General features: G+C 41.2%; 1 protein-coding gene across 5 annotated transcripts in view; it reads right to left on the bottom strand.

The window, feature by feature from the left end:
• Nucleotides 1-2,655: 2,655 nt before the first annotated feature.
• ELMO1 (engulfment and cell motility 1) overlaps nt 2,656-21,267 on the bottom strand; it is a 413,972-nt gene continuing 395,360 nt past the window's right edge. For all 5 annotated transcript variants that reach the window (XM_073332875.2, XM_073332876.2, XM_073332878.2 and 2 more), the window contains 4 exons: nt 20,365-20,472; nt 15,328-15,410; nt 9,481-9,558; nt 2,656-3,967 (listed from right to left, as the gene is read on the bottom strand). In XM_073332875.2, coding sequence (XP_073188976.1) covers nt 3,767-3,967; nt 9,481-9,558; nt 15,328-15,410; nt 20,365-20,472 — 470 coding nt within the window. In that variant the 3' untranslated portion in view covers nt 2,656-3,766. The remainder of the gene's footprint in view (nt 3,968-9,480; nt 9,559-15,327; nt 15,411-20,364; nt 20,473-21,267) is intronic.

Genomic DNA, 21,267 nt, shown 5'->3' with positions numbered 1-21,267 from the left:
TCACCCGGTGACTCCGTGACAATAACATTCACTACGTATTTGACAGTGCTGTTGGCTGAGATAGAAGAAGGTCTGATGAAGTTAGTGGAGATGATATATGAATATAACAAAGACTCTATGCATCTGAAGAAGTGGATTTTCACCCATGAAAGCTTATGCCCAAATAAATCTATTAGTCTTTAAGGTGCCATCGGACTCCTCATTGTTTTTATAACAAATACTATAGTCTAAAGTTAAATGAGGGAAAGAAAAAAAATTTGGTGGAATGCAAGGATCCTGGGAAAATATGCAAGATTCCAGTAAATGATACATCCGTACAGCTAGTGAGAAATTATTGCTACTTATGAAGTATCATTACAGAAGATGGAATATTGGATACTGAGGTCAGCACCAGACTAGCCAGAGTGAAAGAGGCATTCTGAAAGAATAAACATCTGATGAGAAGGAATATAAACCTGAATACTAAATTCTGACTTTTACAAAACTTACATTTGGTTTGTGTTAAATTACAACTGTGAAACATGGACATTCAAACAATTGATAATACAGAAACTACAATCCTTTGAATTATGGTGTTAAGCAAGAATTCTGAAAATATCATGGACAGACTGTTTGCAGTGTTGTTGTAGCTGTGTTCATCCCAGGATACAGGAGAGACAAAGTGCGTGAGGTAATATTGTTGATTGGACCAACTTCTGTTGGTGAAAGTGGCAAGCTTTTGAGCTCCACAGAATTCTTCTTCGGGTCATGGATAGACTGTGCAATCAACAAACAGGTACTGGAACTTAGCAAATGCTAGTCAGAAATCTTATCCAAATGAAGATTTTATTTGCAGGGCACATTTTAAAAGGTTCAGTAGGCAATGTATGTTTATGAGCTCTGTAAGGGAAAGTTGATGGCAGAACATGAGGAAGAAAACAAAGATCTTGGATAGACAATGTGGTATCCTGGGTGAACCAAATGGACTATTCATCCACAAAGAGATTAACAGAGGATCATTCAGAATGGGCAACCATGGTTGGAAATCTCCAGTAACGGAGATGCCACATAAGAAGAAGGCCTTTTTACACTAAATGGTACAAAGGGGCCTCAGGGTAAATGAGAATCTGGCTCAGGTGTCTCCTGCCTCCCCAATATGCCTCAAGTTTATCCCGGAGGGATCATCTTAATGTGGGAGGGGGATATTCTGTCTCCTTGACCATTTGATCCTTCGGATATTTTATGGTGCGGCCTGAGATCACCAAACAGCAGTCAGACCTTTTAGTCACCACTGACATGGGTGGTTTTTTTATCCTGTTACCTAGAAATGATGTTTTTTTAATTGTTAGATTTTGTAAAATGCAGACCATTCAAATTGTTGTGGAGCATACATACATACATATATAAAAAACAATGCCAATCTCCATTAGCCAACTGAAAAAAAAGAGAAAGAGGTAACTGTCAGTCCAGGACAAAGGTGTACCCCTACTTCCATGCCCAATCTCCAAGTACCATTCCAAAATCCAGATCACATTACCAATCCTGCAAAGCAGTCATGTGCCTTGGGTTTCCACCATTTGTGAACACTGATTATCTATGATGCAGCCTTGGCAACACTTCCTTACATTAAACATCTCCAGCTTTTACTCCATGAGTTTGAAATTTCCTTTCATCTTTTCTCAGATTGTGGCCCACAGTAACGTTTTGCTCTCGTGTTTATCTGTAGATTCTCTTTTCTTTTCTAACATCATTCACCATCTAAACCAATCTTATCTCTATCTTGTTAGACCAAAGTACAGTAGGCATATTGCAATTACAACCATATGAAGGTATCTTATTTAGGACCATCATACCTGAATTCATGAAGTTTCCTCTTCCTCCTTTCATCTCTAGGATGTGATCCACCCCCACCCATTCTGTGAAGGTGTCAATGTGTTTGGCCTACTCAAAAATTGCAGATGTTGTTGGAGCTACCAGAGGCACAGACCGTCTGCATGGAGGTTCTGTTTCTCAATTTACCCATCTAGCTTCATGGCACCACAGGGTCTGATAAAATCCCTGTGCGTGGGTTCACATATTAGAGGAGGAATCCATGCAAGTTAACATTGACTAAGACATGAATTTTGGAGGTGGTGGAATCTTTGCATTAGAGATTGATTCACCAGGACCCAGGCCCCGCACCTCCAGATCCCTGGCGCCTGACCCAGTGGAATACCTACAGGTAGGCAGCCAAAGGATTTGAAGAAGGGAGGAGGGGAAAAACGTGAAACAAAGCCAGCACTCCCTCATACTGTGCATCTGCAGCCTTGGTTTCTGGTTCGCTCCACTCAGGGAAGAGGAGGGAAGCATGTGGCGCTCAGATATTTCAGCAAATGAGAACCTAAAAATAATGGCCTACAATTGACTGTAATCGTACTGGTTTGCTTTGCATTTAGATTTGTCAATGGCTGCCTTTCAGAAAGGCTCACCTATCTACTGCAATGCAGATTTTTAGACTTGCCAATTGCAATTTTGTCATCAAATAAATAAATAGTAATTATAATCAGACGCTTATGTTGCTACCATAGAGCCTAAAGTTACGCTTTCCCTTTCCCCTTTGTAGCAGAGGCCTCAGACGTGCTAGAAATGACAGAGAGTAAAAGAGAACTTCAAAATAAAAAAAACAAAGTTCCAGTATCATCACAACTCAGATTTTATTCAACAGCAAAGTTGAAGGAAATATTGGATATTTTACCCTCCCCGGACAAATGTTTTCAATGGATATTAAAAATAAAAACATCATCTCTAAATAAACTCACAATGTAATTCTTTTTCATTAAATATATTTGTTTGGCCAAAGAACAAAACCAAAAAGTTAGAACCCGTTGTACAAAAACAAAAAAGAAATCCCTTGCAAACTTGTAACACTGTAGCAATGACGATGCTGATTTAGATGTCTCACCATTTTCATTAATCTGTGGAAACTATTATTTTACTTTGAACCAAAAAAGAAAAACCCTTGGATAGCATCAAGCCAATCTTAGAGGCAACGGAGGCTTAGAATAGCTACAGGGAGAGAACACAACTAGTGCCTTCATTCACAATTTGTGCTAGTAATTCGGGAGACATATAGGGCTATTTAAGAGACGGCAAAAAAAGAAGTTAGAAGCATTGCAGTGGTATAGTGCACAGTACAGCAAAAACCTGCAAACTACTCATTCTAGGAAACTATAACTCTGGCAGAGCACAGATGATGGAGACACTGTTGCCAATGTAAAGGATAATGACAGTGATGATGGTGCAGAAGATTAAACAGTTAATACTTTTCATCTTTTTTTGGAATCAGTTGTGAGCTGACTCTTGGGATGGGTTGGGAAAATCTCGCTCTCTCCACCTTCCACTTACAGTAGCTGCTTCTCCTCTCTACCTCCCAACTTCCAGATAAAGCACCTGCAGCACCAGGTTTGGTTTCGTAGGCATGCAGTTTGGAAGCATTGTATTTTATTTAGAATGCCTATTCCAGCATTAAAAATGTAAAAGTTCCTCTGATGGACGCTGCTTAGTGGTCTTCGCGTTAGCCACATCCAATGGACTGCAATTAGAAGTTAATTAAAGCAATGTAGTTTTTGACTAGCAATGGGGGAGCTGGGATCAGGGGAAAGGAAAAGATGCAGGGAATGGAAAGAAAAGTGAGTGCTTTAACCATAGTCCATAATCCAAGGTGTGCACATGTGGACTTCTCTCTCTCTTTGTTTAATCTTTCCAGTTATAATATTTCCAGTTTAAATGGGAGTTTCAATGGGCAGTTTCAGTTACAGTCATAAACAAAATCATAGTTGCTGGGCTCCTTTGGAATTGGTGGGGGAGCATCAGGAATCTGTATATTCTCCAAGTCGAGGAGACGCAGCTTTATCTCCATGCTGAGCAGTGTGTCCAAGTCATTTCGTGTCAGGTCACTCATCATATCCTTCCCAAGGAGGGCATTCAATCCATCGGTCCAGATACAGTACTGCCATGGAAGACAAAAACCTCCATTAAGTCTAGACCTGCTTTCCCATGCAAACAAATCAGCCAACTGCATCTTCTCCAGTGCATTTATGCTCCAGTGACTGAAGAACACCTCTAAAATTAAACTAGACAGATGTGCTTAAGCACTTCTTTGGCTTAATTTTAAACATATTGATTAGCTAGTGATTTAACGTGAAACAGGTAAACGTTTCAAACAACTGGTCAGAATATGGCAACAAAAATTCTGGGAAACAAATTGAAAGAAATGAAAAATACTCCATTTAAAAAAAATTGGGGGGAATTGCTCCGGTGTGGGTGGTTTTTTGTTTGGAAAATTTCAAACACAGTGAAAATTTTCTTTGTGAAAATTTCAATTTGAAAAAAGGCCTTTATTTAAAAAATTCAAAAAAATGCTGACTAAAAAAATGCAACCAGCTCTAATATTTGGTAAACTAGAAAACTGTATACAGTAAACCAAGTAGTTTCTAAAAGATACTTCTCCTTCAATATCAAGAGTGCCACTTTGTAGCGTGATATTCTGTCTTCCCTTCGCACTCAAATCAAACAAACAACGCATGTATTTTTGATCATGAACCATTACGAGCCTGATCCAAGTTTCATGTAGTCTAAGGGAAGCTTTTCATGGACTTCAATGGGAGTCAAATTGGACCCATGCTGATGTAGTATTTACCTACATGGAAAAATATATTTGCCATAAATGCTAATTATATTGTGGAAACTAAAATATGTATTATATGGAAAGAATCCTGCACTATCAGGGAGGTGGATTAGAAAACCTACCAGGACTTTTCAGATATCTAATTTTTATGTTTTCACAATCATATATTTGATTTTAAAATACATTTGATCTGATCAAATATATTTCACATCATATATCTAGTATAGAAATATGTAATATAGTATATAACTACATGCTGTATGTAGGTGAGGTTGCGTACAAATACATATTAAGTATGTGTATATACAAACGCACATACACAAGAACAAGGATACACACACACACATATATAACCTATACATAAGCACCTCTTTATGTTAATAAATATGTATGGATCTATTTTCCAAAGCAGGAAACTAAATTACTTGTAGTAGTATGAAGTTAATCAATGTTCTGTCCTTCATAAAAACTAAATGTCAAGTTATCCTGGCATAATTCTAAACAGCTTTGTTTGGCCTGTAAAGAACCTCTTCTCTTGCTGTCTCTCTCTCTCTCTCCCTCTCTCTTTTTTTTTAATAGGAAATGCAATCTCACTCCAAAGCTGACAGCTTGAGATAAACATAAGTTGAATAACTGTTTTAAATAAGCAACAAACCCAGGGGAGGTTGGTGAACAAGAGTCAACTTCTAATCAGTCACTTCCATTTATTACTACAAACCATTTACGCAACTATGAACAAAAGTACTTGAATGGTATCATCTAAAAATAAAAAGATTTCAATCATGAACTCATGTGTCCTAGTTATAAGGGAAAAATTAAATCAACCATAGCTGAATTTTTATCTTACAAATGTTTCTGCTGGATTTCATGCCAAAGGATAGACTTTAAAATTAGCCAACCGTGTGCTGTAAGTTATAGCCAAACTTACAGATAGCTACAGCTGATTGTGTGCTGCACAAGAAAAGAAAAAGAATACTGATAAGAATCAGAGAAAAAATATCTCAGCGTATGTCTACACTAGGAAAAAGCATGTGTTTTTAAAATATGAGAGTTAACATACTTCAAAATCCTTGAGTAAAATCCTGCTCCACTGAAGTCAGTGGCAAAATTCTCATTGCATTCAACAGAGCCAGGATTTCACCTTTAATGTAGACAAGGCAAGTTGTAGTGTTAATGTGTTAGCTGCTTAGTGTGGAATTTATGGTTAGAGCTCTGCGCGGATACAAAAATGTGGATCCGCATCCGCCAGGATCAACCCGCCATCTGCTAGCCATCTTTTACCTGTATCCGCATCAGCAAGCCACCTCACAAGGGCTAGCGATGGAGTACGGGGGAAAGGAGCGAGTGGGGATGCAGGGTCTTGCAGGGAAGAGGCAGCAGAAGGGTGAGGACTTGGGGTAATGGGTAGTACGGGATGGGACTCAAGGAGAATGGGCGATGCAGAGGGTGGGGGCTCGGGGCCTGGGCCACCGCATTGTGTGCTGCTCCTGGGTGCTCACGAGCTACGGCACATGGCAGTGCGTATTGCATCACAGTGGGGCGGAGGGGTGGGGTGCTGGGGCCCCGCCTGCTCCAATCCCCATGGTCAGCGGTGGGACCTGCTGCCCAGAAGCTGGCAGGCTGGGATTGGGAGCGTGGCCAGTGCTGCTGGGCCGGGCCATGGTGGGAATGTTGGAGCTGCCTGAGCTGCTGGACAGGAAGTGGCGCTGCAAGCACATGCTGGACAGCCCAGAGTCCGACCTGCTGCCCAGCCCCAGCTACTGGCCACCAGTCCCGAGCACGCTGCGCCCCCCTGGGCTGTCTGAATCAGACGCCGCCAGCCAGGCGCCGCTGGGGAATAGAGCCCTGTGTGGCTGTATCTGCATCCGATCCACTATCCGCAAAAATGGTCTGCAGGTATCTGCACATTTGCAGGGCTCTATTTATGGTTCATGCTGACCAGCTAATAAGGTTTCAAACTCTAACTTGCCCTGTCTACAATAGGATTTTAAATCGTGCTAAGCTATCATGTTTTAAATATACATTTTTTCCCTAGAGTAGACAGGCCTCCAAGAAAGAAAAAAAAGCTGACCTGAAAATAAGATTAATGCCGAACACACAACTCCATGGTATTTTGCAAATACACAGTTTCCTTAAACATGTCTATAAGAAAGATTTATTGAAAATGGTTTTGCCAGGATTCACTTTATCAGGAGAAGTAAAGGAATAATTGCAAAAGAAACGGAGGGGCTTTTACATGTGGAAGCATACTGGAAAGCTCTCCCTGTAACATCTGATCATCTGATGTAACCAGCGCTCCCTCAGTGCAAGCATCGCAGTGCGCTGGTGAGGGCAGAGCAGCCATAGTCCTCCTTTGGTTCAAATAGTACCGATTTGGAGCCCCTTCCAGCTCCTGGCAACGTTCTTCTGGCCACCTATTATGTGGGCGCAGTGGATGGAAAAAGGGACTCCTTGTCTCATCTCCACTTTGGCAAGTGAACCTAATCAGACACATATAATTTAGGAACTGCTAGAAATCCTACTGAGTTGGTAGAAAAATTACGGCATTGATTCAGTGGTATTTCTTTCAACATACAAAACAGACTAAGAGCCACTGAAGAATCAACTCAGTTTAATACAGACTAATTTTAATGAAGTGGCAGTGAAACCTAATTATAACCAGTCTCATGACCTTCTCTGTCAAAAAGCAGGGAGGGAATAATCCACCTTTTGGGGGGGGGGGGGGAGATTCAGTGAAAACCAGCTCTCAGCATTCAAATGAAAAACAAATATGACAGTGTGATCGCAAAGTGTTCACACCTCTGGATAGCAATGAGCGTTGAAAGCTGGCTAAGCTCGATTGCCAAATTTAAAAGATCATGAGTCAGGCTCCCCAAAACCGTGATGGTAGCTCACACATCATGAGTTAAAAAAATTGGGTTCATTTTATTTGTTTTCTGGTTTTTAAGCCTTTAAACACACTAAATATTGATAGACAAATCTCAAAAGTTGGGAACACTGCTAAGTTAAGTTAACACTGCAAAATTAAGACCAATTATGACATATCCGCACCACCACCAGAAACTCGGGCTGGGTTTTTGGTGGGGGAACCTGTGAAGCTAAACGCTGCAGGAAGTACTGCCCAGCAGGGCCTGAGTGGCAGCACCTTGCAGCCAGCTGATTGGCCCATGCCTGTATATAAACCAGGAAGCCCTTACAGGGAGCTGTCTGAGCAATGACACTGACTGCCTGCTTCCTCCGCCTCCAGACCTTGCCTTGCTGTGAACCCCTGACACCGGTTCATGTCTGGCTCGGCTACATGCCTTCTGTCTGCAATTCAGAGCCTCACTCTTGCTTCCTAGCATCCCGACCTGGCTCAACCCCCCACTCCGCTACTCGTCTCCTCACCACAACTTGGTAACTGATCCATGCACACTGGCTGCCCACTGCCCTGCCCTGACACTGGCCCTTGCCTTTCTGGTCACAAACGCAGACTTTTTCAGGCATGCCAATTTTGTTTTAAAGAAGCTGGACAAAGTTGAAGGTAAAAACAGAGGAGGATATTTGGGAAAAGATTACAAGGCCTGTGTTGGTTCATTAGAAGATGGCAGTAGTCAGAGGCTGCATTTTCCAGTGGAGGTGACTGAAATATTTACTAATTTCCATGATAATTCGCCCCTAAGAGCCAACATGGACTATAATTAAATTTTTGCAGAATTTATGGCAGAAAGAACGCAACGTGTGTCTAGAGGTTCAAGAGGACTATGTCTTGTCTAAAACAGTAACTCTTAACAGTAGCTGAAGCTTTGGGAGCTCTAGAAACCTTATTGTCAACTTCTCTTAACTGAACATTTGCCATCAGATCACTTCCTGGAACGAAAAAGCTTTTAAGTGACATTGAAAAATTAATCCTCAGGAAAAGCCAAATGTGCACAACTCATTACTTCTATTAGAATTAACATCTGTTTGAAGGATTTTAGCCAGAATTGCAAATGTGAAAGCTGCATACCTAATGCACTTTAGTTGTCATTTCTTGTGCTAAGCATCCTTCTAAGTTTATATCTGGAAATCCCAAATTCTTTGAGACAATCATTTGTGATGCTTCCACCATCAATTTGGAAATTGACCATTATCTTCCAAGGTGTATGCTTCTTTGGGGGTGGGCGGTTTTGTTTTGCTTTTTTATTTGCACAAACACCCACCAGCTCACAGAGCTATGTCCCATCCCACACTGTGGATACAGCAGAATGTATAGTGTTGTGTGCCGGGGCATGCTTAACAACATTAAACTGAGAAAGGGGGGCTGTGCCATTCAGTACCATAAAAGGCCAATGTGTTTATATCCATAAACTCCACTGATGGTATGGGAGTGCGGTCAAGACTAGCTGATGATGCCTGTTGGTGTTTACCAGTCTTGATAGTACAGGCCAGGGACGTTATCCTGAGGTTAATTTGATTAATCTGTAATCTTGTATGAATTGATTATTGATCACACAGGAGAAGACTGAAGTTTTATTTGTATTCACTTGGGAGAATTACCTACTTTCCAGTGATTAAGGTAGATTGAATTAAGAAGAGGAGCTCTTACCACACCAGGAAAGGAGGAGGGGGAGTTATGAGCGAGCACAGCTCTCCCAGAACAGAAAAGGGAGAGGTCTCTCTCTGTTTTATTATTATTTGTATTACTGTATCACCTAGGAGCTCCACTCCTGGACCAGGACTCTATTGTGCTAGGCACTGTACAGACACAGAACAAAAAGACTGTCTCTGAAAACGTACGATCTTTAGAGACGCAGGACAGCTGTGTTCCCCACCCCACCTCATCCTGGTTTCCCCTTACTTTAACCTCTACTTACCTCATGCTTATCAGGAGCGATGAAATTCAGTTGGCCATTTGAGTCATACAATATAGAGAAAGCAAGCTCAAGCACCTCCTGGAAGAACACAGTCACAAAGAAACGCATATTAGAAGTCCATAAGAAAGAGTCATACATTCACACCTTGCTCTCTTCCCTCCCAACAACTCTGAAGAAATCTGAAATACTTTACTGTACGCACCAGAATAAAATGATACTCACCTGAAATTCTACTTCACTTCCAACCAATACTGCCATGGTGCCAACGTATCACAAGAGACACTGACAACAACGGAACCAACACTGGGGTCAATGGGATTTAGGCAAGGCTAAAAATCTGAAATGAGTAGCAGTGACAGTGTGGGGTTCCAAATTAGGTTAGAGTTTGGGTTCTGGTTTGAGCCATGCCATGGCTAGGGTCTGAGACCAGAGACACCAAAACCTCGCATAGCCATAGCCCCATAAGACAGATATCTCACAAGGACAGTTCATTTTGTGGTATTTGTGCTATCATTGATGCTGGAAATCTTACAAAATTATACATTCTCAGGAGATTTCTGCCATTTTGGTTGCCATGGGAACCAGAATGGGCAAATGTGTCCCATGTGGGTTTGGATCCAACCACACAGAGGAAAATCTCCAAGGAGCACAGAAGGCTGCCATAGCTGACTCTTCACCCTCCTCTCAGGGCCCACCCCCACTAGTGTAGGGGGCATTTTAGGGATAAGAGGGGTGAGTGTTCAAACAGACCTGCACTCTGGTGATCCCCACTAACATAACGCCCTTTAGAGAGTCATTACAAGCTGGTGTAACATAAAGCAGCTCTGTAGCTACACAGAGTTTCCCTGAATAATATAAGGAAGGAAGGCAGAAACATGGTGAAAAAGCTACCTGTGTGTTTCTCCTCACCTACACTTCCACTGTTGCCCCCAAGAATCTGGGCCACAGTATAACCACCTTCAAACTTTTCCACCACTCCACCCCTTCCTACATCTCTACCCTCATTCCTTCTACTCTCACTTCCCCACTCCTCATGTTTCAGCCCAAGCTTCTCTCCTCACTGCCTCATTCAATTCTTTCCCATTGCAGATTCAGTGCCTTATTCCATGCTGTCCTCTCTGCATTGTACAGGCTCCCAAATCAGGTGCTAACTCCCTACCTGTCCTCCTCTGAACCCCTCCTGAGAACTCAAGAGTCCCACAAAACCTAGTGGCAATAACTTCCACCTTCCATGCTCTGCTCTTCAAAAATGCCATTATCTGTGTGTCTACTCAGATTGTAAGATCTTTGGGTTGGGCGGTCGCTCTGTGTGTGTGTGTGTGTGTGTACAGGTCATACCTGTTTCAAGTCCATGTAACCTCTAGAGCTATATTATAAACTCTGACACAACACTGGGTACATAATTGGTGTCTAAGAAATACTGTAATAATAAGGATAAATTAATAAGTTTCTCAATGTGGTTCACATTCTTATTTTCCTTTTCAAATGGTCTTAGCATAAAGTGCTACAAATAAAAAATGTTAGCTCCTCCTATGCAGTAGCTGCATCTAGCTGAGATATTACTGTTTTTGTTGTTCAGTTATAAATATCTCATATAAGATTTTTTTTGAGGGAGGGAGGGGGAAGTTGGAAAGAGATGATCAGTTTTTTCCCCTATGTATCTGAACTTGGAATTTTCAAAGGAGCCTAAGGGAGACAGGGAAGCATGCAACTCCTATTGAAAGTCAATGGGAATCAAGTTCCTTTGAAAATGCCAGCCTATGTGAATAAATAGTTAGCATTTATCAACAGTGACCACACTGCTATCTAAGGCACTGTGGTATTTCCATATGCTGAGAATAGCAAGTAGATGTGGTATATCAGTTATTGTAGCATGTCTCAGTATCAACTCTGACTAGTTTTTACCGCATACTAACGGTCATTAGTGAAGTGACTAGTGTAGCCTCCACTTGGTGGATTCAGAAATATTCCCCTCCATATCATGGGACAGGCTCTTTTTACCCCCTTGCTTCCTGGTCAGTGGTCTCATAACACTAATTGTCTTTATTGGCTCTCTTGAAGAAGGAGAGAAGAGAGTCATACAACTGTTGTTCCTATACTTCTAGAAGCTACAGGAGCGCTGCTTCCTACATTCATGATATTGAGGATCAAAAATGAAACAACTGTAAATCTATGGTGGCTATAGCAGATATACCAGACTAGATTTGATCACAGGTACACAGAGCCAGAGTAGCTCCATTGACTTCAGTGGGGTTACTCCATATTTACAATGGTGTAACAAGACCAGAATCTGGATTACAAACTTTAAATTACACCCTATACATACTTTCTGGTTGATCTGAAACTTCAGATCACTTTGCTACTGGTTAATTGTTATGTTGCCACTGCCTAAGGCTGAGGAGCACAAGCGGTCACATGCAGCTGAAACCACCATGTGAGCATCCTTCCACCTCATCCTGAGTGGTCTCATGGTTCCTACAGCCCACATCACAGGTTGGGAACCACAGGCCTATTAAATCATCTTAAGTCAATGCCAGGGCAGGATGGTTCCCACAGTATACTACCTAGAATGTGTGCTGGTGTTCTTGTTCTGTGATAACCAAGATGAAATTAAAGAGAACACACGTTTCTGAACAATGTAAGTTAGATTAATTTCTGCTCACTAAAAATTCACCACAGATGGAGAAAGTAAATAAGTGTTATTTACTCCTTCACGTAACACAAGAACCAGGGGTCACCCAATGAAATTGATAGGCAGCAGGTTTAAAACAATCAAAAGTAAGTATTTCATCACACAACGCACAATTAACCTGTGAAACTCATTGCCAGGGGATCCTGTGGAGGCCAAAACTGCAATGGGGTTCAAAAATAATTAGATAAGTTCATGGAGAATAGGTCCATCAATGGTTATTAGCCTGGATGGGCAGGGACGGTGTCTCTAGCCTCTGTTTGCCAGAAGCTGGGTATGGCCAACAGGGGATGGATCATTTGAAGATTACCTGTCCTGTTCATTCCCTCTAGGGCACCTGACATTGGCCACTGTTGGAAGACAGGATACTGGGCTACATGAACCTTTGGTCTGACCCAGTATGGCTGTTCTTAAGTTCTTAAACTTGCCAAGTCAGCAAATGGAAGGGATGGCTGGGGAATACCCATAGCTAGATGAACATGTGTCTCATACTTCCTCGTTAAATGCCTTCTAAATCAAATACAATTCATTGGCATAAAATATATTAATATTATATGAGAAGCACAAATGAGCCTAATAGTGAGCCTTAAAAATTGAACCCAATTTAAAATGTGAGCAAGACTAAACAACCATGGATTCAAGACTGCTTCTATCAAGCCATTCCAGTTTCACATGGCATCAAAATTCCAGTTCAGCTTTGTTCCTGTTTATTTCTAAATGATCCCACTGGAAGAATAAGGGCTGATGTTGGCCAATGGAGAAACGATGAAGCCGCTGTTAAGAACATTCTGCCAATTCTATTCCTGTGTGTAACATTCTCATTCTCTCATTAATTTTCTTTTCTGCCAATGAATACACATTAAGGTGCTTGTTATTTTTATATATATATATGTCATAACTTGATGAAGGTGTTCTTTTAAATCCTCTCTTCAATTGTGAAACTTCAACCTACGCTCCACATTTTGTAAATACAAAGAAAACAGGGTTTGTGAGATTTTGATACATGATTCTCAGATGTCAAACTAAATTAAATTAAAATTTATGTAAGCAGTGCTGCAATATTCTGCACAGACTATTAAAATGTTGCAGACATTGTTCATACAGTTTGTATTACACAAGAACTCATCTTCCAAATTCTGTTATTCCTAAAGCAGAAAATGAGGCCATGGAAAAATCAACATAATAAATGGAGTAATGACAAAGATTATTACAGTCTGTACCAAAAACTGAATTCAACAGCTATGGATGTAATTATGTTACCTATCAATTCCCAATCTCCACATCTTTGGTTAGCAGCTTTATGCCAGTCCATTGCAATTTTACCCTAGGAAATGGAGCATTACTGACTGCTGAGGGCATACAAATCTGTAGCCCTGCTATTTAGCATTAAACTCTACTTAAACACTGCTGTTTATAAAGATGACAAATTTTCATCACCCACTGTCTGGTTTCTGTCTTTGTTTTTGTGGACAAATGAATGCCAAGATAAGGAAGCACTAAAAATACTTCATATATATCATATAGTTGCCACAGCCAAATGCTGTTGATGTCTCAGATGCAGCAATAAGTAGGAGCTGTGTGAAATCTATTGTGGGTATGTGTGTGTTTGTGTACTGATTCAGAAAATTAACCAGGAAAGTGTTTCCTTGCTTTTTTTGTTGTTGTGTGGTTTTGATTTTCATTTGATAAGGCTTTTCATTTTCAATCAGGAATATTCTATAGTGAAAGAAGATGAGGGTACACTCTATATTTCAAAATGACTATTTTGCTCTATAAGCCAAATAGAGCTGATATTAGTTACCTGTGTGGGAAACATACGCAAACAGAGCTTCTGAGATGGTCTGTCCCTCCAGCCCTCATCAGTGTAGTATCTTAGAATCAGTTACTGAGGGAAAAGCTAGTTTCAGCTGTCTCTACCTGTCCACATCTCCTTCTCATCGTAGGAAAAGACCAGAGGTAGGGATGGACAGAGAAAGGTACATTGTAATGGTTACATTGGGAAGCTTTCACTGCACCCGTCCTCACTGTGCCTGGCTCCAGATCTGTCATTAGTCCTACGCTTTCATGAACATTAAACACACACATTTTGTTTTCAAAATTAAACACCACTGAGGTAGGAAATCCTATTTTTAATATTTTATGCTTCAGAATCTTTCTAAGCATCACAACTAGAGGTGGATCAAAAGCAGAACTTCAAAATATTCCTAATGTCAGGCATTGATAGATTCAGATTCAAATCCCCTGGCTAGAACCCTGTGGTTTCAAGTCAGATCCAAAGCAGTGAGGGTCTGATTCCCCCACTGACATTCATCTGCAGCACATGTTGATGGAAGTCTCATGAATATACCTGTTGGTAAGGGATTTCCACCTTTAAAGATCATTGGATTTCCCAAGCTCTCATAATTGGGAACTAACTTCTCAGCAAAAAAAGGAAAAAAAAAGCTCAAGATTTTAGCACTATGAAACCTGAACACTAGTGCTAGTTTCAGCTTCTTGACCTCAAACTCTGAAAAATATCCTAAACCTAAGCTGGATCTGAACACTGCCTCCTCTTCTCAATCCCACTGTAACACTCAACGCATCATCGCCTCCTTAAAATTCAAATATCACATCGCATCCTTTCATCAGTATCCATTTCACACCTGGGTTTTCTAGCACACCTCAATCTGAAATTACTATAAACTGGATATAAATTGTATCTTTGCTGTGTGACAGGGATGCAGTGACAGATTCATCAGAGAATACGGTAAGCACAATTTATTTGTTTAATGAGGATAATTTTTCAGCAGGTAACATTGCTAGGCCACTCATCAATAGGTATTGCTACTCTGTTAGACTCAATGGAACCCACCCAGAAGCTAGCACCACCTGATCACTTGTCCGTATGTGTTGTGTTTATCCACAATTATCATAATGCACAGATGCCATGAAAGTTAAACATAGGGTTGAGCCCACCCAAGTATGCTTGTTTAATAATTTGACGCACATGGTCCTAGATCAAAACAGAAAAAGACAGAAAAATAGAGTGTGAGTGATTGTGTGTGTGTTCACGTACAAATGGATTTGCAAAAGCCAGAATGCAGTTATTTCAGGAAAGGTCAAATTCACAGTCTTTGTACTCTGCAGTGTGAACATTTATAATAATTTGAAAGTCATACCTTATTTTGTTTAAGAGCACCTTTCTCCTTCATGTGAGGGCAGTCCTTCCCTGTCACAACTGCCTTTATATCTGCCACAGGTACTGCATTAAAAAAAAAGAAAATGAGTGTAACTAAAATGTGTAAAAGCTGTGCTGTCAAACAAGAGACAAAACTGATGTGTCAAAAATTCCAGCTACGATGCCATTACCAGAGTCTGCTGTGAAAAAGGAAACTAAGCAAAACAACTGAAACAGGCATCACTGAGCCTTAACATAAGGGATTCAAGTTTCACAGGTCCAGATGGAAACGTGAACTAGGATTCTGCTTTCTCCCTCTTGTTGAGACTTTTGATGGAAAATGGATTTTGTGTAGATGTGTGTAGGCTTTATGTACACTCACACCTCTACACCAGAGGTTCTCAAACTGTGCTCCGTGGACCACCAGTGATCCGCGAGCTCCATACAGGTGGTCCGTGGATAGTACCCTCTAAGATGCACGCCTAGGTGGCCACACACAAAAGAATGAAGGGCCACCCACCTAATTAGTGGAGCCGTGCAGGCGTGGCTCCACTAATTAGGTGCCCGGACCCTGGAGAAGAAACACATGTAAGATGAGGTGGTGGCCTTGGGGGGAATAGGGGGTAAGTGGGAGGGGGCAGTGGAGTCAGAAGAGGGGGTGGGAGGAATTTGGGACGTGCAGGGCTGCGGTGGTCAGAGAAAAAGGCAACTTTCCCCAGTTCCAGGGCTGCGGCTGCCAGAGAGAGACAGTGCTCCTTCCCAGCCTCAGTGCTCCTTCCCAGCCTCAGCTCTGTGGCTGGGGTGAGAATCTCCTCCTTCCCAGCCCCAGCTCGGGGGCTGCCGTGGCGGGGGAGAGAGGGCACATCCATTGCACTAGAAAGGTAAGACTACTGATCTTAAAATACGAGTTGTGTGCTTTCATTTGTAGAATAAAAAACGTTATTAAGTTTTTTTTATATAGCGCTTTTATCCAAAGCATTTTACAATATTTAGCTAATGGTACAAATATTTGGAAAGCTCATTAAGCGGTCTGCCAAGACCCTCAGCAATTTTCAAGTGGTCCACACACAATGAAAAGGTTGAGAACCACTGCTCTAGACAACACATAGCAGGTGTCTGTCTTATTAATTTAGATATAATTTTTTCATGTTGTTTTACACTTCATCCATGACTGGTTGCTCAATCACACTCTCGTGATTTTGATGGGGAAACTATATAAAGCTTAGAATGACCAACCATCACTGTTTTTTTTTTAAAATAATTTTTAAAGTAAGTTCATTTAAAAAAAAATTTGAAAAGTTTCACTTGTCACAGTCTGTGCAGGAGTAAACTTGGTGAGGTCACTAGAACACAGAGATAAATGCAACTGTGCTTCAAGTGGAAGTCAATTTTCCGGCAGTAATTACATTATGGAAAATCTATATACTCTAAATATAATATAGTCAGTGAATGACAGAAAGCTTCTACAATCTATAAATAACCCATTATCTTGTGACTTTGGAAAAGGATCATATGGAGCAGGATAATAACATGAAAGTCTGTCATTGCTTGAGTCTTTAGAGTCTCTAACGGAAATGCTACAGTAGAGAATGCATTTTTCCCCCGATGGACTCAGCAGCCACACGTATTTTATGTATTATATGTGTGTCTTCTCTAGTCAAGACAACAAATGGTTGTATCACTCACAATGTTATGGTTGAAAAGACAACACAAAATATTAAAATACAGTGCAATTTTTAATGGATTTTTTTACATACAGTAAACCACAAGAAGCATAAATTATTCCTGGGGTTATCTATTCAAACTCTCCTCCTTCTGTCTACTTTAGGGTTTTATAGTGCCACCCATCACTCGTGTACCTAAGCAACTTCCTCATAGCAAAGATAGCAATACCCGTAGCAAAGTCCCTAATGGACTCCATGGAGTCATTGGCACTTTTCTCTTTTAGCGTCAACACTCTGCTTAGGGTAGGTTTTTTGAGGGGCTGGGAGGAATTTGGGAATAAAAGGGGGTGTGTGAGTTGTGAGTATCACTTATGGTGAAAAGACTTTCTCTAAACTGAAGGCTTTGTAACATTTCCTAAAGATGGTCAGACTGAATTCACCTGATCTCATCTGGAAGGTTGTTCCATAGCCGGATCCCCTGTACCAAGAATTATGGTTCCCAGATCTCATATGCTTTGCCCTGGGTTTTGTGATCTGTATTGTCCCAGAAGCATACAACTGTAATGGTAATTCATAGGTCAAAATTTGGTCTTTGATGTAGCTGGGGCTTGATCCATTAATTGCTTTGAAAATTAGCCAAGGCCTAAAACTGGCACTGACAGCTGACAGGGAGCCAGTGGAAGATCTTGATTATGGGTCTGACATAGTCTAAGCCATAGAAGAGGTGGGCAGCTGCATTCTGTACCAGGTAGAGCCTGTGCGTAATCTTCACATTCACCTTCAGATACAATGAGTCACAGTAATCCAGCCTGGATATGACCAATGCATGGATTATTGTGGCCAGGTCCTCATCTGGGAGGAAGGGATCAAGTTTCTTAGCAAGCTGGATATGAAAGAAGGCATTTTTGAGAACTGATGGTACCAGTTCATCTAAACAGGACTCCCCTCTCTACAAATCACCTCAGTCTCATTTTCCTTTCCCTCATCCCCTTTCTGGTTCTCCCCCTTCTGCACTGGGGAATGGGAAGAGAGAAGGACCACTGTGTGTCCTGCTTTGCTCACTGGAGGAGGAGCAAGAAGGCTTGTCCAAAGCTGGCAGTGGAGAGCACAGTAATCTTTATGTCTAGGAGAGGGTAGGTCAGTATATTCAGATGGTAGCAAATCTCTGTAGTCCCACATTATAGGGTGACTCGAAAACTAGGGCGACTGCACTTAGACACAGGTTTTGTAGGTTCCCAAAGCCAGTTCTATATGGCATGTGTAGAACAGTAGCACCTTATTATTGGGCTCTATTTACATGAGTTGGATGGTTCTCATGTTCCATTTAAATTAATTTCTAATGTAATGGCTGCTGTGATAAACTATGTGTCCCCCTGAGCCTGAAAAGTCTGTGGCACTCAAGAAATGGTGGCCCTCCCTCAAATTCTGTCACTATCTAATTCACTTGGTCATCTGACATACACATTTTATGGAGGTTGGGGCCCAGTCACGAAAGCCACAGTTCAAGAGTGGGGTTTGCTGCCTCGTCTTTCACTCCAAAGCTACTGTAATATTTTTGCCCTATTTCTCTAACTGCAGAGCAAAGAAATAGCTTTTCCCAGCACCAATGCTTTTGTGCAGCGATCAGAAACCCTGTCCTAGATTCTGACAAAGGACTCCAGTAAAAGCACGAAACAACCTTGAGGCAATTCTGTACAGCAATGAAAATAAGTGAAAGTGACTGTAAAATGCCACTATGATGTGACTCCAGTTAGGTGTGTCATCTTCCCAGGCCAACACAAAGCAGCACCCAGACATTTTTATGGGATGGGGGCAGAACAAGGATTTTGATTTCATTATCCCAAAGGTTTGTGTTACACTGATTTATTTTTATTAATCAATTAAGAAGTTTAGGTTATTAAGTTATTTCTCTCTCAGTTTTCAGGCTGGAGAAATTCCCAAAGTCTGCAAAATTATTCTTTTACTTCACTAAGGAAGCAGAATAAACTTGTATGAACTTTACTCACAGATGACTGATACGATAATGCCAAGAATGACATTTATTACTAATGAGGACAAAATACAAGGAAATGATTTCTTACCCATTCTTTAAGTTTTAGTCTCATTTTTTTGGGGTGATGTGTCATGACTATTATCTTGGTCATCATCAAAGACCAAATCTAGGACCTCCTGAGCTACAGTTTGAGCCTCTATGTCTTAAGCTAAGGGGGACACTTTCAAAAGGGGATGAGTTTCAATAGGTCTTGGGCTCCTAAATTCCTTAGGTGCTCTTGAAAATCTCTCTTTACGTTCCCTAGATGGGATCTGTGAAAGAGTGACATGCTCTGTTGATTGGGCACAGAGGAGGACACATAACCCACACTGAAAAGAGAGAAGTTACACTATTCTGAGAAATGGGGTATCATTTAAGCGCATGCAACCATTATAATCAAGCTAGTTGTCTCAACTTTTGAAAAAGACCTTCATCTGCTCTCCATCATGGATTTATCTCCCAGATACTAGACCATTTACAGGAGCAGGAACAGCTGTCTTCACTTACAAAAGGTGTTTACTATTCCAAATTGATTTTATTTGACATCCGCAGTCTGATGAGGCAGTGAGAATGAATTGTGTTACTATGTAGAAAACATAACATTTCGAAACTAAAAGTTCAAAAGAGGACTCATCTGAAACCAGAGTATGCATTCCTCATGCACACTTTCCAAAACTTGAGAGTGATACATGAACGCATCAAAAAATGTCCATGCTTACTATCTAAATATTTCTGTGGCCTGCCCCCATCATGGAGTCCTGGAATATTGCTTAATCATTAATGTGTATGTTCTTACAACCCCCATGAGGTAGAGGAGAATTATTATCCCTGTTTTACAGATGAGGAAGTGAAGCAATAAGAGATTAAACAATTTTCTCAGGGACACAGAAGAAGGCTGTAGCAGAGTCTGGAATTGAACCCAGATCTCACAAGTTCCCGGGCCACAAGAGCAGATCTATGCCACCCATGGATTCGCAAAGACAAGATCTGGTCGCTTATTTTGGGTTTCAAAATGAAGCTAAACAAGAGAACTGAGGTGAACAATCCAAATGTCGGCATAAATTGACTGGAATCGGTCACATCCTTTTGGGTAGAGTTGCAATTGGATAGCCTTGAAAAAATACACACTTTTCAAGCTCTACCATCACTGCAGGCTGACAAACTTTATAGACTGCCCAGAGGTCTGTATTTGAGAAGAATGCTTATGACAAGATATACCTTAACCAGAGGGGCATGGCATACTGGGCCCATTAATGGAGATATTTATACTGCATCATCTTAAAGGCAAATAAGTAACTTAAAAATTAACTAATAGAAGAGCCAGCACATTTACATGACTTACATTTATCCTGCAAAGAATCATGAGGAACTTCTCCCTGTGGACTTTCTTCCAAGTCTCCGTAGTGCAAGACCTTGTGATTGGGCGATAATCGACAATACCAAAATTTGTCTGACAAAATAATACATTAAAAAAGGTTAATATCTGTTTTCATCTTCATCCACCAATAGTTTAGGAGAAAAGTTATTCATTTCATATGGTAAACTGCAGGGAAGTAGTATTGTGTAATGGTTAAAGAATGTGTGATGTGTTTTGAGGAGGGCAAGGACTTTGCCTGTTCACAATAATTCACATAATTAAGAAGAGTCTTTGAACTGGTCCTCTTGCAGCATTTCTTTTTCATTCAGCCACCATTTACGAAAACCAGTGTTAAACAAGAACCCTTCTGGGAAGAGACTTAGGCTAACGTTTTCAAGAGAAACTAGTGACTTTGGGTGCCTAACCTGAGATGCCTTTAAGGGGACTGTTTGGAAGAAGGGCAGAGTGCTCAGTAATTGAGAACCATACCTATTTAAGACATCTCAAATGGAGCACCCAAAAATGACTATTTACATTTGAAAACTGTGGCCCTTGCCTTCTGATATGCGTTATAAAACACCATGTACACTTACTGTGTTACAGAACATAATAATAATTTCCCTATGGTTTCAATAACTACATCACCAAGAGCCTTATTCTATAGATCAGGGATCGGTAACCTTTCGCAGTGGCCCACCAGGGTAAGACCCTGGCGGGCTGGGCTGGTTTGTTTACCTACCATGTCTGCAGGTTCGGCCGATCGCAGCTCCCAGTAGCCGTGGTTCGCCGCTCCAGGCCAATGGGGAGCTGCGGGAAGCGGTGCGGGCCGAGGGATGTGCTGGTTGTTGCTTTCCGCAGTCCCTGATGGCCGGGAGTGGTGAACCATGG

This window comes from Lepidochelys kempii, chromosome 2 (assembly GCF_965140285.1).
Source record: "Lepidochelys kempii isolate rLepKem1 chromosome 2, rLepKem1.hap1, whole genome shotgun sequence".
Taxonomy (NCBI): Eukaryota; Metazoa; Chordata; order Testudines; family Cheloniidae; genus Lepidochelys; species Lepidochelys kempii.
Note: the sequence above shows the minus strand (reverse complement) of the source record. Positions and strands in the feature narration are given on the sequence as shown.